Below are 14,172 nucleotides of genomic sequence, written 5' to 3'. Positions count from 1 at the left end.
TGGGTTGCCTGCGTACATGGGGGTACATCTCCCCGGGGCGACAGGGGTGGGTGGGCAAAGCAGGTTTTGAGACGCTGCTAACAAGAGCCTCTGGCTGCAAAACTTGCTCCACAGCTCCTAACAGGAGCTGCTGCCGCATCCCTGGCCCTGGGCTCTCCTCCAGCTGGAGGCAGACGGCAGGCAGCATGGAGGGAAGGAGGTGGCTCCTGCAGCACCTGGTTCAGCTGTGGAGACCCTGGCCCACAAACGGCTAGAAATCAGCAAAGCGACCTGGAAAACTATTGCAGGATGTTTGCCCTCCCCAAGGCAGCTCATCTGGAATCTAGGACACCAGGCTAGGGGAACCGTTGGTCTAACTCAGTGCATCCCACCACGTTATCGACCATATAGGAGCAGCCTGGGCATCTAGATGGTTTTTTAGCACAAACTCCCCCCGAGTTCACAAAGCTGAGCAGAGAGGCTCATGCAAGCTGTGTGTGTGTGCTGGTAGCTCAGAATAAGGAGACAAAACTTCCCTCTAGCGGCTATATGGCACATAAGTCTCACAGTTACCTTCTCTCCCCACGCCAAGACTAACAGCGCTGTTTTCACCAGCTCTTAGGCTCAACACGGATCCTAAGTGCGTCAAATGTCTTACAAACACACCGAGGCTACGCCAGGCAGCTGGCAGCGCGGTTCATGCACAAGCGCGTCCCGGGCACCAGAGAAGCCACGCAGCCGTGAAACACCACCGGCCTATTTCTGCAGCAAGGATGGCTGCTGCAGAAAATAAAACCTTTTTATTACAGGTCTTTTTCCCAGTCTCAGCCTCATCACCACCACAGCAGCAGTCAGCGCAGATCCTAGATTGTGCTGCTCAAATCTTAACCATAGGACAAGCACACACATTAGAACATACATTTCCAAAAGGACTGAGAGTTTCCACTTTTCCATTTACAAATTAGGGAGCTTATTCACACCCTGTCAAACCTGCACCCTACAACTGGGCCACCGAATATTGAACCAACTCTGTTGTCCATGACCAAGATGCTCTGATGGTGCAGCGTCTCAGACTACAGGGCCATCTGCTGTTATAATCTGTAGTAATACAGATTATAATCTGTATACAGATCATACAGGAATACAGTAGGAAATAACTGAAGCTTCCCCGCTCACAACAGCGTTTCACTGGCACAGTCCATCGGACTCGCTTCCTGGAGAAAACACAGCGGTAACATTTTCCAGGGCTGCAGCAAACCCCGTCCTCCGCAGCAGACCTGGGAATACCTCCCAGGAGGGTGTGCAACTTTCAGCTTTGTACGCCCTCTGCTATCTCCCTGCCATTGCACACGCACACACGTACACGTCTAGCCAGCCCTTTGCTCCTCTGCTCCTCACGCAGACGCAATACAGCACTAGATCACTGACACCAAGTCAGTAATTTCTGTGCCAAGTGGTCTCAGCCTGACACAAGGGTTGAGGTGTTACGGTGTGCACTTCAAGGCACATGAACACACCTACAGAAAAAAGCCCTTGCTCCCTCCATCAGTCCATTCCACCTCTGCCAGGGCCAGAAAATGCAGTCTCTTGCAAAATGGCTGCACGTGGTCAACTTTGCCTTTCCAGTTTGGGTCTTATTTAAAAACCTTTCCAATGCATGCAATGCAAGAAATGCTTTCTTTTCTTGACTTTGCCATTTCTGTCTGTCTTAAACCCTTGGAGAAGTTCTTAGCTTGGGATTAATCGCATGATGGGTTGAAAAAAAACCACTCAAAATCACAGGTAGTGACTACTACAGCCTTTACTAGAGACTTCGGTCTTTTAAGCTCAGAAAGAGGCTCAGGTGTAGATTTGGAAGCTTTGGAAGCCTTGAATTTCACGCCTGTTGGCCATTACTCACCCAAGGATCTTATATTATAGCTATATTAAAAACTAATACAGCAACTTCTTCAAAGCAGGAAGTGAATAATGAATCAAAACTGCCCTTATTTCAGCTAAGAGAAAATGATGTAGAACAGGAATGCTATCAAATAGAAGGGCGGCTCTTTATTAAAGGTGATTTGCTGTTCAGATTCTAACAGCCCTGTCCACACCTCCTCCGATTACTCCCCTGCTATGCACACACCCACAGACCCAATGCAATCGGAAACAAAAAGACGACATTACCAAGGAGCAAGACCATCTTCTTGCAGCAGAGCCCCAGGAGAAGGTGCCTCTTCTAGAAACATCTTGTAAATTCCCTGAATGGACAGGAGTTCACACCCAACGCATATGAGTCACTGCTAAAATAGACCCCAACAATAAAACCTTACTATCTGCCTTTAGTGCTTAGCGGAACACTGTTCATGTCCAAAGAATGGGCTGAGAAAGCATGGAGTGACAGTGAATATTACAGCAACAGGGTCCTACAATTACACTAGCAAACAGATTGTGCAAGAGCCCTTTATAACTAACCAAACCTCCGTATCAGGTCACGGTTAAGGGTAGCACAGAAAATTGCTACTGGCCCTGCCCAAAAAACTGGTCTTCCTCAAACAGAGAGACAGGTTGCGTACTCTACTTGCCTCCATCTCTTTGGCAAAGGAGGGAATGCTTTCCAGCTTCAGCAGGCTGACGGGAAGACGCAAGGTGGCATAATGGATAATTAGTGCTAAGGGCAAGTTAGTGCCAGGGATTTGGTGTGAATATGGGACATATTTCAGCGTTGCTCCTGGGAAGCTCCTGGCTGTCTTCCGTTTACTTGCCTACCTGTGCAGTGGTGGTATGCTGGTAATCCGTGCACAGGCTGCACGTGACTTAGTCCTGCTGCAGTATGCCCTTGCCCGCAGATGCACTGGCTGCCTCTGCTGGGAGTGAAAACAAGAGAAGCTCAAAGCACGATTGCTTTGGGATTCTTTTGTTGAAGGCAGGTTTAAAAAATGAAACCAGCTGTAGTCCTTAAAAGCCAGATTCTTACCAACACTGCTGTGTTAAAGCTGCTGTGCGTATTTACACCAATGCATGTTTTCATGCATTGTCACTTAGCAATTGAGAAACCAGTTGGTGGCTCTAGCTCTGTTACTATGCAATTCCATCTTGCTTTTAGTGGAGAGAGCGGCTTTCCTGAAATGGGAACAAGAGCTATTTTTGTCCCTTCAAATACCATTTGTAGAGTTACCTGACTAGCTGCCAGCCTGAGAAAAATTAATTCTATAAAGCATGCAATAATTCCTCTACACTACTCAAAAAATAAAACCGTGTTTATAATATCTTACTCCTCAAGAAAAACATCTCTAAGACAGAAACACAGCAACAGGATAGAATTAATATATCAATTAAGAAGCACAAAATTCCCAGAACAAATCTAGTCACTATTTTTTAATCCTGAGAAAAACACAGGCCACAGTATACATCTGTGTAAGGAACCTCACACACAAAACTAACAAAGAGAAGTTTGTTTTAGACCATCAGTCCTATTCTCTTTTCTTGATGGACAAGCCTGTGTAAATTCCACACAGATTAGAAAGCACTGGGCCATGCAATTATAATGGTGGAAGGCATTTAAAATGCATTTACTGAGAAGAAACGTTGATTGTCATCTGTCTCCTGATGTCAATATAGTCCATTACATAGCCCCCCTTCTGTCATTTTATTTCAGACTTCAAAAATACAGCATGCTGCACTAAGTCACAGGATGGGAAAACGGCTCGTTCTACTGAAGTACAGGGCTCCATTTTGGCAATCAGTTATTGTCGTTCAAATGGCCCAAGTCCTCATCTTGCATCAGTGCCAGACAGGCTTGACTATCACACTCCCAGGACGTCTCCAGATCCTGTCTGTAGACAAATCAAATTGGTAAAAGAAAAAGAGACAGGACCACCCCATCCAGGAATCCCCCTGCCTGCTGCTGGCTTGCTTCACCCACAGGTCAGCATCTACGACTTGTCAGAAACCTGACCAGGTCTCAGTTCTCGTCCAAGTCCGCTTTGCTCAAGCTCTGCTATAACTGACATATATTTAAATTCACTAGATCTGTGGTTGAAGGTCTCCACTAATTCGTAGGTCTCGGAACGATCCGTTGCATAGAAAAGCTGCACCTGATTTGCCAAGCACTGTGCTTCACGGACCACCTGCAAGTTAAAACAAAGAATTTGTTACCATTTGGTTTTGTTGTATTTGAGTATCCCGTTGAAAAAGACTCTTCAGCAGCTGAAAGGCTGCAGTCCTACTCATCAAATGACTCAATTCCAAGTCACCTTAGTTTTGCAAATCTCTTAACAAACCACCTCCCTCTCGTTCCTGCCCTACTTACACGCTTTAGCACTGCGCCTACAAACTACTCTCCTGCTGAGCATACACCTCAGAGGTCAAAGATGTCTTTCATGATCTCTGCCCACTCTAAGGCACTGGAGGTGCACCGAAGTCTCATCTTTCCCTTCTTATGGTTGACCTATTTGCAAAAATTGATTGCCTACTCTGAGATACAACAGGGCGAATGCATTCGCAGTGACTCCTCTGTGCAGTTTCAGAACTGGTGTAAGTAGGTCAGGTAGAGGTGGGATGCTTTAGTGATCTCATTCCACCAGTATAATCCCTAGTGCTGTTAGTCCTAGCACCATACTATTACAGATACGCCAATAACAGCACACCCATACAGAGGGAAAAGAGCAAAAGGCACGCAGAAACCTAACACAAAGCTCTCAAAGTTTCCTGATTTCATAAGCGGTATTAAGCTTCACTGTTTTAACTGGTTGGCAGGTAGCAACAGCTTTCATTTAAATTTGCTTCCATTAGTAAGAAAAACAGAAGCACTTCCATTTTATTTATTTTTTTTTACAACAATGAACTACAATACCCAGAGTAAGGAGAAAAAAAAAAAAAAGAACGTATGAGCTGAAATCACCAGATAGCCAAAGACTGATGATTTCCTTCTAGCTTTCCCCAGTAGTAAACAGATTAGGTTAAAGAAATCTAGTAAGACCACTCTTTGGGAAAGGGTCTTATAAAGACTTGACTTTAATTTGGTTTTAATTCAAAACTATAGCAGCAGTTGCAGCATAAAATGAAGGAAGCCAATGAACAGATTTCTCTTGATTTCTCTTACCAAGAACTTAGAGTCCATTTCTGCTGTCATTAGTACTATCCCTTTTTCCTTCTGCAGCTCAGGATAATGGTACAAGACCAACTGGCTAGGAGCAGTTTCACCTTGGGTCTGAAGGAGATAAAGAAACCTGTCAGTCTCCCATAAAGAACTTCAAGCCTCAAAATCGGCAATAGAGCCGATTACAAAATTTTGGAGTATTAACTGCTATGGAGACAGCCATTTTTCAAGGCTTAAGGGTCAGTTCTAATTAAAAGTTCATTATTCCTGGTATTTAGAGAAAACAAGGGATTTGCAGAGTTAGGTTGTTTTTTTTCTTGACTAAAGACCATTTTGCATTTAAAATAACCCGCATTTCCAGAAAGACATTTAATCTCGTAGCATCTACTGGTATTTTAAGTAGTTCGCACAAACAATTCTAAAACGTTTGGCTCTTGCTTCTCTTTTGAGACTACTTGACTTCTACCTCATTCTCCTTTAGATTAAAGAGACACTTAATACACATAAATTTACTAGTTTACCCGTAATTAATTTACTAATTTACCCATCATTAACAGCACTTTTCCCCTGATAATTCTTTTCAAGTTAAGCTAGACAACCTGTTCGTTAAACTATTTAGCAAGTATTATATATTGTAATGTGCTGATATTATATATTTCTGGATCCTAAGCTATTTTTTGACTTTTTATTTCGACCGCTCACCTGAATGTTTATTAGGGAAGTGAAGTGCAATTCTGTTCCTGACCACTGCCCCACAAAGAACTCATAGCCTTCTTTTCTTGGCAAAGCATATAGAAACTGCAGAGAAAAGAGGAAAAAACAACAACTCTCCCTTTCATAGAGCAAAATGATGCCGGTGTCACACTGGCCTCCAGCATAAATGCTTTAGTGAGAGAACCACAGCAGGAAAAAGGGTTTCTTTGCCCCACCAGGAGTGATAGGACAGCAGGAACCAGACTTCAAAGCAGACAATAAACCAGCATTACCTTATCAGTATTATTTCATTAGCAAATATGTTGGCACGTATTTTTATCAGTATTATACGAGACAGACAAAAGGAAAGGACAGGGGAGAACATTCACACGCTGACCTTTTTGTTCGCTTCTAGAAAATTAACAGCAGAAATGGTTAAATGTAAGACAAGGAGCATTCAGAGTTTTTAATGCTGTAATTTCACCAACTGTTCCAGAACAGGCAGCAAGTATTTTCTCTCTAGAGATTTATGGTCTATTCGGCTCCATAGGCTAGGGACTCGCTCATTGTCCCACACCAAGGGAAAGGACAAGATGGGAGCAGAAAAACAAGCAGGATACCTGACGAAATGCCAATGCACTGTACAGAAATGCACTCAAAGCTATAAATAACTTTCCAAGCTCCGAGTAGCTCGAGAAGTCAGATATATTTGATCTTGCTCTTGGCAAGTGAAATATACAGGACTACTCCATCAATCCAGTAAAGTCTCCCATTCGGATCTACAAAAGCACTCAACGCAGCGAAGTCTACCTACTTTGTTTTCATAAAGGAGTGAAGCATTTAATTTCTGTCTCAGCACAGTGAAATTTGCACAAAGTCCATGCTTTGGTGCACAAATTACTGTAAAAACACACTACTTTCAACAGAAAACAATACTAATCCAACAGCATGTGCTACGAAACTGCAGAATGTACTCTTCATCTTGTTAGCCGTTCTGCTCTTTTGCAGTTTAACAACCATTCACACAGGAATCTTCTAATCGAAGCTTAGAAGACACCCACCAACCCACATGAGAAACAGTGAACCGGAATCTTGGGAATCCACTCATTTCTGAAATAACCATATTAAGGATTCTCGGTATTTTATGCTTTGCTGTGCTGGCATACACCTAAGACACAACCAACAGCGTATTTACTCTGTATCTGTAATAAAGGGTTCAACTACACCCAATTCCCCCCTTCCTTTCTCTACTACAGCTGTTTACAGCTGTTGAATTACGATGCTCTGCAACAGAACTTACACTACTCAATTCTGCAGTGCCATACAGTCTTTCTTGACAATTTACACTCCCATAGAGACAGAGATGCATTATTTACACAGCATACTGCCTGCCCAGTTTGGCTTCCATGCAAATACCTCATACTAGCTTACCAATATTTACCTATCACTGATCACCAGTGTGGAGAAGCGGCTATGCACATTTATGATCAGGAAACACAAGCTAATAGATGACAAGGTTCAGCTCGTTCTGTGGACAGAACCCCAGCATATTGATTTCTTCCCTTTTCCCTTTCAAATACTCCTGCCTATCTTCACTGCCAGTAAACAAACATAAAGAGGAGCAACTCACACCAAGCACAAGGTAAGAGAATTCTCTTTCTCCATGTACACGCAACGTAATGCCATGGTGACACATAGCTACAGCTAACAACAGTTCCTCCAGGTTAAAGCAAGGATGCTTTAAGCAATAAGGAAAGATATGCAGGAACATCAATGAAGCTGGCCTGCGAGGCTTGGCTCTTCACAACACTGCATGGAAAAGATTCAACCACAAGACATCAATTAACGGAAACCGGAGGCGTGTAGCTAAATCCATTCCCTGGGAGATTCTGTGCTCTCATTACTAAACCCTACATCTCTTAAATCTAGGTATCTGATACCTAGATCAAACTGTTTAATATGTATGAATAGCCATTGCTTTTATCTGAACACTAAGGCAAGTATTTGAACACCTGGATTTTACTTATTGAACTGATACAACTAGTCTGAATACCGGAGGGTCAAAAGTTTATGAATTACGCTTTAGAGAGGAGAAACGCATTACAGCTACACATCCACACATTGCGAGCCTCTGCCATACGTACCGATGGACACTTCTGGGCTCTCTTCCATATTAAATCAAACTTGCCTGCCTTTGGGGAAGGAGAAAGAGAAATTCAATTTTCATAACACAAACGTGGATGTACAGTTATTCAGAATCATCTCATTAACCTTTACAGGGTACAACTTCCATCTACAGAAGGTCTCACTGCAGGAACGACTAACAATGAGCACATGGAAAACTGTATTTAGTTCTTAGTTACCTAAATGTCACCGGTATCCCATGTTAACAATGCTGTCTCTAAGATGCAGCAGCAATCTCCCTGGATCCAAAGCTTTATTCCTTGGAGGTGGGGGGCCCACATTTTAGGCTTACATTATGTCCTCTTTCAGTAATAGCTCCACTGCATCATGTGGTGTCAACAGTTGAGCAAGACAACATATCCCTGGCCCCAAATTGTAGATTTTACATCATAGTCATCTGTTCTTCAGTATTAAAATGCAGCCTAGCTATTTACTCAAATAACATACTTATTGCTTAGGCTTATATTAAAACCACAAACATATCTGGCCATCCCTGATGAAACCTGGCAATCTCATTCACGTGTCCTCTGCGTTCCCCCAAATGTTTTGCCTGCTCTTCTCTTCCCAGCACCATGTATTAATACCCACTCTAAGGTGTTCATGAAAGAAAACATATGCCATTCATCAACGTGAAATTCCTCCGTGTGTGCTTTTGAGCACTCCAGAATTATGCGAGGCCTTTCGTCCAGCCAACAAAAAGCTTCTGGCAAAAGACGTAGTTTCTTCCACCGATGACACCATGAACTACTTCCTAATGTGCCTAGGATCTGGTTTGCATTAAAGCCTTAAAAGCGTCCAAAGCTCCTCTAGAACAGTGCACCAAAGAACAGTGCCAGCCCCACTAATGAAAGACCTACACCATCTTAACTGGAGTCCCTGGCTTTGGCCCTCTGCTACAGTAAACGTGCAACTCAAACTATTTTCACAACACCCACATGTTGGGAAAACTGAAACATGAAGTTGCTTGACTTCAAATCCCACATTGCCATTTTCGGAGCATACAGCACTTCATACATTTAGAACGCAGCCTCCCATCGCTTCAGTTGCAGGTCAAAGGGCCAAGTACAACTGCAAATCAGACCCCAGATCTAAATGAGGTTTCAAGAACTCAAGAACACACAGTTCGTGCCCAGCTGCGAAAAGACAGATTTAAGAGATCATGATCACATAGAGGCTCTGAAGCAAAGAATAAAAAATCCCAAAAGCGAAAAAAACTCCTTCAGCCTAACGCAGATTAACAACAATTAACATCTGGTAAAGTTATCAGGAATAAGAAATACGATCTTATCACAGGAAGCACACATCCACACATTGCGAGCCTCTGCCATACGTACCGATGGACACTTCTGGGCTCTCTTCCATATTAAATCAAACTTGCCTGCCTTTGGGGAAGGAGAAAGAGAAATTCAATTTTCATAACACAAACGTGGATGTACAGTTATTCAGAATCATCTCATTAACCTTTACAGGGTACAAATTCCATCTACAGAAGGTCTCACTGCGGGAACGACTAACAATGAGCACATGGAAAACTGTATTTAGTTCTTAGTTACCTAAATGTCACCGGTATCCCATGTTAACAATGCTGTCTCTAAGATGCAGCAGCAATCTCCCTGGATCCAAAGCTTTATTCCTTGGAGGTGGGGGGCCCACATTTTAGGCTTACATTATGTCCTCTTTCAGTAATAGCTCCACTGCATCATGTGGTGTCAACAGTTGAGCAAGACAACATATCCCTGGCCCCAAATTGTAGATTTTACATCATAGTCATCTGTTCTTCAGTATTAAAATGCAGCCTAGCTATTTACTCAAATAACATACTTATTGCTTAGGCTTATATTAAAACCACAAACATATCTGGCCATCCCTGATGAAACCTGGCAATCTCATTCACGTGTCCTCTGCGTTCCCCCAAATGTTTTGCCTGCTCTTCTCTTCCCAGCACCATGTATTAATACCCACTCTAAGGTGTTCATGAAAGAAAACATATGCCATTCATCAACGTGAAATTCCTCCGTGTGTGCTTTTGAGCACTCCAGAATTATGCGAGGCCTTTCGTCCAGCCAACAAAAAGCTTCTGGCAAAAGACGTAGTTTCTTCCACCGATGACACCATGAACTACTTCCTAATGTGCCTAGGATCTGGTTTGCATTAAAGCCTTAAAAGCGTCCAAAGCTCCTCTAGAACAGTGCACCAAAGAACAGTGCCAGCCCCACTAATGAAAGACCTACACCATCTTAACTGGAGTCCCTGGCTTTGGCCCTCTGCTACAGTAAACGTGCAACTCAAACTATTTTCACAACACCCACATGTTGGGAAAACTGAAACATGAAGTTGCTTGACTTCAAATCCCACATTGCCATTTTCGGAGCATACAGCACTTCATACATTTAGAACGCAGCCTCCCATCGCTTCGGTTGCAGGTCAAAGGGCCAAGTACAACTGCAAATCAGACCCCAGATCTAAATGAGGTTTCAAGAACTCAAGAACACACAGTTCGTGCCCAGCTGCGAAAAGACAGATTTAAGAGATCATGATCACATAGAGGCTCTGAAGCAAAGAATAAAAATCCCAAAAGCGAAAAAAACTCCTTCAGCCTAACGCAGATTAACAACAATTAACATCTGGTAAAGTTATCAGGAATAAGAAATACGATCTTATCACAGGAAGCACCACGCAATCTCAATGAAAGACAGTGCTGCCAATAATTTTAAATGTATGAAAGTAAGTCATAAGTGATTAGCCACGTGCAAGTTATTAGCCAAGTGCTCTAATACTGCCATATTAAACTTGAGTTAGCAGTCCATGCTGCAGGGAAGAGGGGAAAGAAATGAGCAACTCGGAAAAAATGATTTGAAAATACAAATGGTACCTTCATAGATACTAGGGCCCTGCAAAGAGTATTGGATACTCGTAATAAAAAAAATGCCTGGAAATTCAAGCCAGGTGTGCAGAAAAAAAAAAGTACTAGCTATATTGAGACTGATGTAAGTGAGAAAAACAGGGATAGACATTTTTGGAAACAAAAGCCTTTATTTGGGACAATAAAAATCACTCAATCAGGAAAGAAAGTTTGTTCTTGAAACCTCATTTTCCTTCAATGATTGCCTTTAAAAGCAACAGAATCACAGTTAGAAAGGAAAGCTTTGCACGTTGGCCTTTCAAGTGCATAACTACAGGGGAACTACTTACAGGAATAACAGCATAAACTGTATCTTTTGCAGAAAAATACTGATTCCAAATCTGCAGGAAACAAAGGAGATGAGCTACAGTTAAAAACCAAGCATCTAGCAGTAATATTAAATGCTTTAAAAAGAATTCCATTTGTCAACTAACCTTTGTAAGCACTTTGAAAAGTCATTTTTCAATCAAGCCTGACTGCCTTTCCTGCTAAAGCAATACACTTCTCCTAAGGTTCCAGAGTACTTGTACCAAATGACAGATTTCAACTAGATTACAGAAATAAGCAGTGGGCTCAGAGGTGGCTGCTCTTCCCCAGTCCTACATAACTAATGAGAATTGTCAGTAAAACGTTTAATCAACGAAACAGAAATAGAGGAACTCGAAGGAAACTCATGAGTTATCAAATTCACTCCCTGCTATAACTGGTCGCACACCATCCCCTGCAGAGCACACAACCACTTCTATAATGTTCTCGAGCTATCGGGAAAGCAGCTAGATTTCTGCTCTCTAAGTCATGCCGGAAGGCTCCTTCATATGTGTTGCTCCCCTTAAATGATCACACCTACATGAAGTTTCTTGGCATACAGTCTGATTAGGAAAAAAAACCACCAGATCCAACTCAAGCTACATCAGAAATGTGGAACAGATGTGACTTGTAACTAGATAAAAGGGAACACAGCGCAAAGCCAAGCAGGTATTAGGGAGAATAACTTGATTCACACTGTTCTTCAAACAAACAAACAGACCCACCCACCTCCTTCTTACCCTAACCATCTTTAGTATGGGTACAGAGACTCCTGAGGGACAGATAATGCAAGCAAAGATAGAAGATGGCAAAGCTTTGTTTTTATTCCTGCAGAACAGAGGTAGCATAATCCACATGACCTACTGCTAGGGTTTCCCTTTACCTGGCTTCAAACCTGTGAGGAGCTTGCTGATGCCAATTCAACTGCTACACATTAAATGACAAAAATAGGAATTACAATAGAGACAGTTTTTGAGCGATCAAGTCCAGATGTATTATTTATCAAGCGGGTACATCCTAGGTGGACTTACCTATATGGAAAAAACTTTATCTTCTACTATTGATATGCACGTGAATGTGCTTTTTATAAATATAACATCCATAGCCATGTTTTATTTTTCAGTATAAGTAAAATTTCCATCCTCACATGTAGAATACTATTAAGCATAGATGTGGAGCAAACTGTATTCCATTTAAATCCATCACCTGTTTTATCTCCTCTGCTGATTTTTCTTTCACCATCTCAACATTAAGAATCGAATCAAGTGTCTGCAAGAGAAAGCATAAGGAATTGGGCATGATGACAGTTCTGATTCAAGTGAGAATCCAGAATGAACGGATGCAATTACAGAGAACAAAATCAAGCTGGAGGAACTTAATTCAATTTACAATGTGACTTAATCCTCTGAATTGCCAAAGAAACTAGTAAACCATAAGCGGCAACACACCGAGAAGTGGATTCACACACCGAGGCAGAATAGAAGAGATTCTGTCAGGACACAGAACACACTTTGCTTCAGTTCTGCAGATCTCTACTGAAGCTGCAAGAGGAGCTGCAGCCTTTCCCCTTCAGCCATCTCAGACATACTCTGTTGGCAGATTTACACAGAAAGTTTGCCAAAATACAAGAATGTGAAAGAATAAAACCATTCTCTTGTCCCTCTGCTGGCTGATCTTTGGAAATATATTTACACGCTGTAAAGGCAGCTTAACCCTTTCAATTTATTACTGTCAGCATTCAGTACAGATCCCCTAACTAGTAGGAACTTCCAGGATGTCAAGAGAGAAAGGACTGGATAATAATAAACGAGACTGCTGGGAGTTTCAAGACTTGAACATGATCCCAATAGTAAATGAGTATCTCGCACTCAAGTGCAGCATAAGGAACATCAGTTTTATCTCAAGAAGCTCTTGGCTGGAGCACTGATGGTAGCGATATAAGTTAATCTACATCCTTGATTTGCCAGCAAGTCCTCTCCTAACACTTAGGTTCGTTTCCCTTACCTTATCTTTTGTGAAACCTCCCTTTGATGTCTTTGTGCCCAAGCCTTCTGCCTAGAAGAAAACATTCTTCTTTAGTTCTTATAGCTGATGCTTTCATACCATATTTGCCTTCCCTGCCACGCATAACACGCCTGCTGACAAGATCTCCTGAGTACGAGCTCAAATTTAAGATACTTAAGAGATTGCTGCAGTGCATTTTATTAAAATAAAATATTGATTAGGAGAATAAGAAGGTAACTTCATGTGAATTATGAATTGCAAGATCAGAAAGGATTAGATTGCAGGATCAGAAATGCATAATAGCAAACTATTATGCATTTTGGATCCAATATTCTTGAACAGCTTTCTTCCATTCACTACAATTATAAATGCAAGATCATGTCACTCCATCTGGCCAAATTAATCTGGAACTAATTGAACACTTAAATAAGGCCTCAAGCACAGAATTTACAGCCTAAAAATTAGCAAAATAACATGCTGGAATACAGAACAATATTTTTAGCCACCAGAGCATGAAATTCTGGGGCTCCTTACTAACAAGAACATTGTATGTTTGTAACATTCTGCTGATCCTATATAAATGACATTATAGCTTTAATATACATGAACTACAAAGAAAATTGGCCTTGCCTTTTCCTCCATGCATCTGATAAATTCTCCTTGATTGGAATATCCCACAGGCTGCTTTTTCACTTCATTTCTTTTTTCCATACGGGATTCAAACACATCTGGACTGGATCTGAATCGGAAAAGGGACTATTAACAGTACTGGGTGATTAACACCATTTGCCCTTTTAAAATGGTTTACCGCGGTACCGATTCACGTTCTTAACTTAAAATTTTAACTTCTCGTTAGTAAAACAATCTCTTATCGAGCTGATCATGTTGGGAGACGAGTCTCTCACTGACCTGGCGGCAACAACGTAAGTGAATTTCAAGGCAGCATTTGGCCTAAACGAATTCATTTTCTCATGAGGGCACAAAGCTAAAAAAGACCTCCCTCCTCCCGCAAAAACCCAGCTCC

General features: G+C 42.0%; 1 protein-coding gene across 1 annotated transcript; it reads right to left on the bottom strand.

Annotated features, from left to right (window-relative positions):
- Positions 1 to 3,321: 3,321 nt before the first annotated feature.
- On the bottom strand, positions 3,322 to 14,113 carry ATPAF1 (ATP synthase mitochondrial F1 complex assembly factor 1). Its single transcript, XM_009326609.1, has 9 exons — positions 14,058 to 14,113; positions 13,779 to 13,887; positions 13,149 to 13,199; positions 12,351 to 12,413; positions 11,129 to 11,179; positions 9,271 to 9,318; positions 5,762 to 5,857; positions 5,063 to 5,170; positions 3,322 to 4,088 (listed from the first exon to the last, which is right to left on the bottom strand). The coding sequence occupies exons 1-9, from the start codon at positions 14,111 to 14,113 to the stop codon at positions 3,894 to 3,896; spliced, it is 777 nt and encodes a 258-aa protein (XP_009324884.1). The 3' UTR covers positions 3,322 to 3,893.
- Positions 14,114 to 14,172: the final 59 nt, after the last annotated feature.

This window comes from Pygoscelis adeliae, unplaced genomic scaffold (genome assembly GCF_000699105.1).
Source record: "Pygoscelis adeliae isolate BGI_AS28 unplaced genomic scaffold, ASM69910v1 Scaffold306, whole genome shotgun sequence".
NCBI lineage: Eukaryota > Metazoa > Chordata > Aves > Sphenisciformes > Spheniscidae > Pygoscelis > Pygoscelis adeliae.
This window is presented reverse-complemented; position numbering and strand designations above follow the sequence as displayed.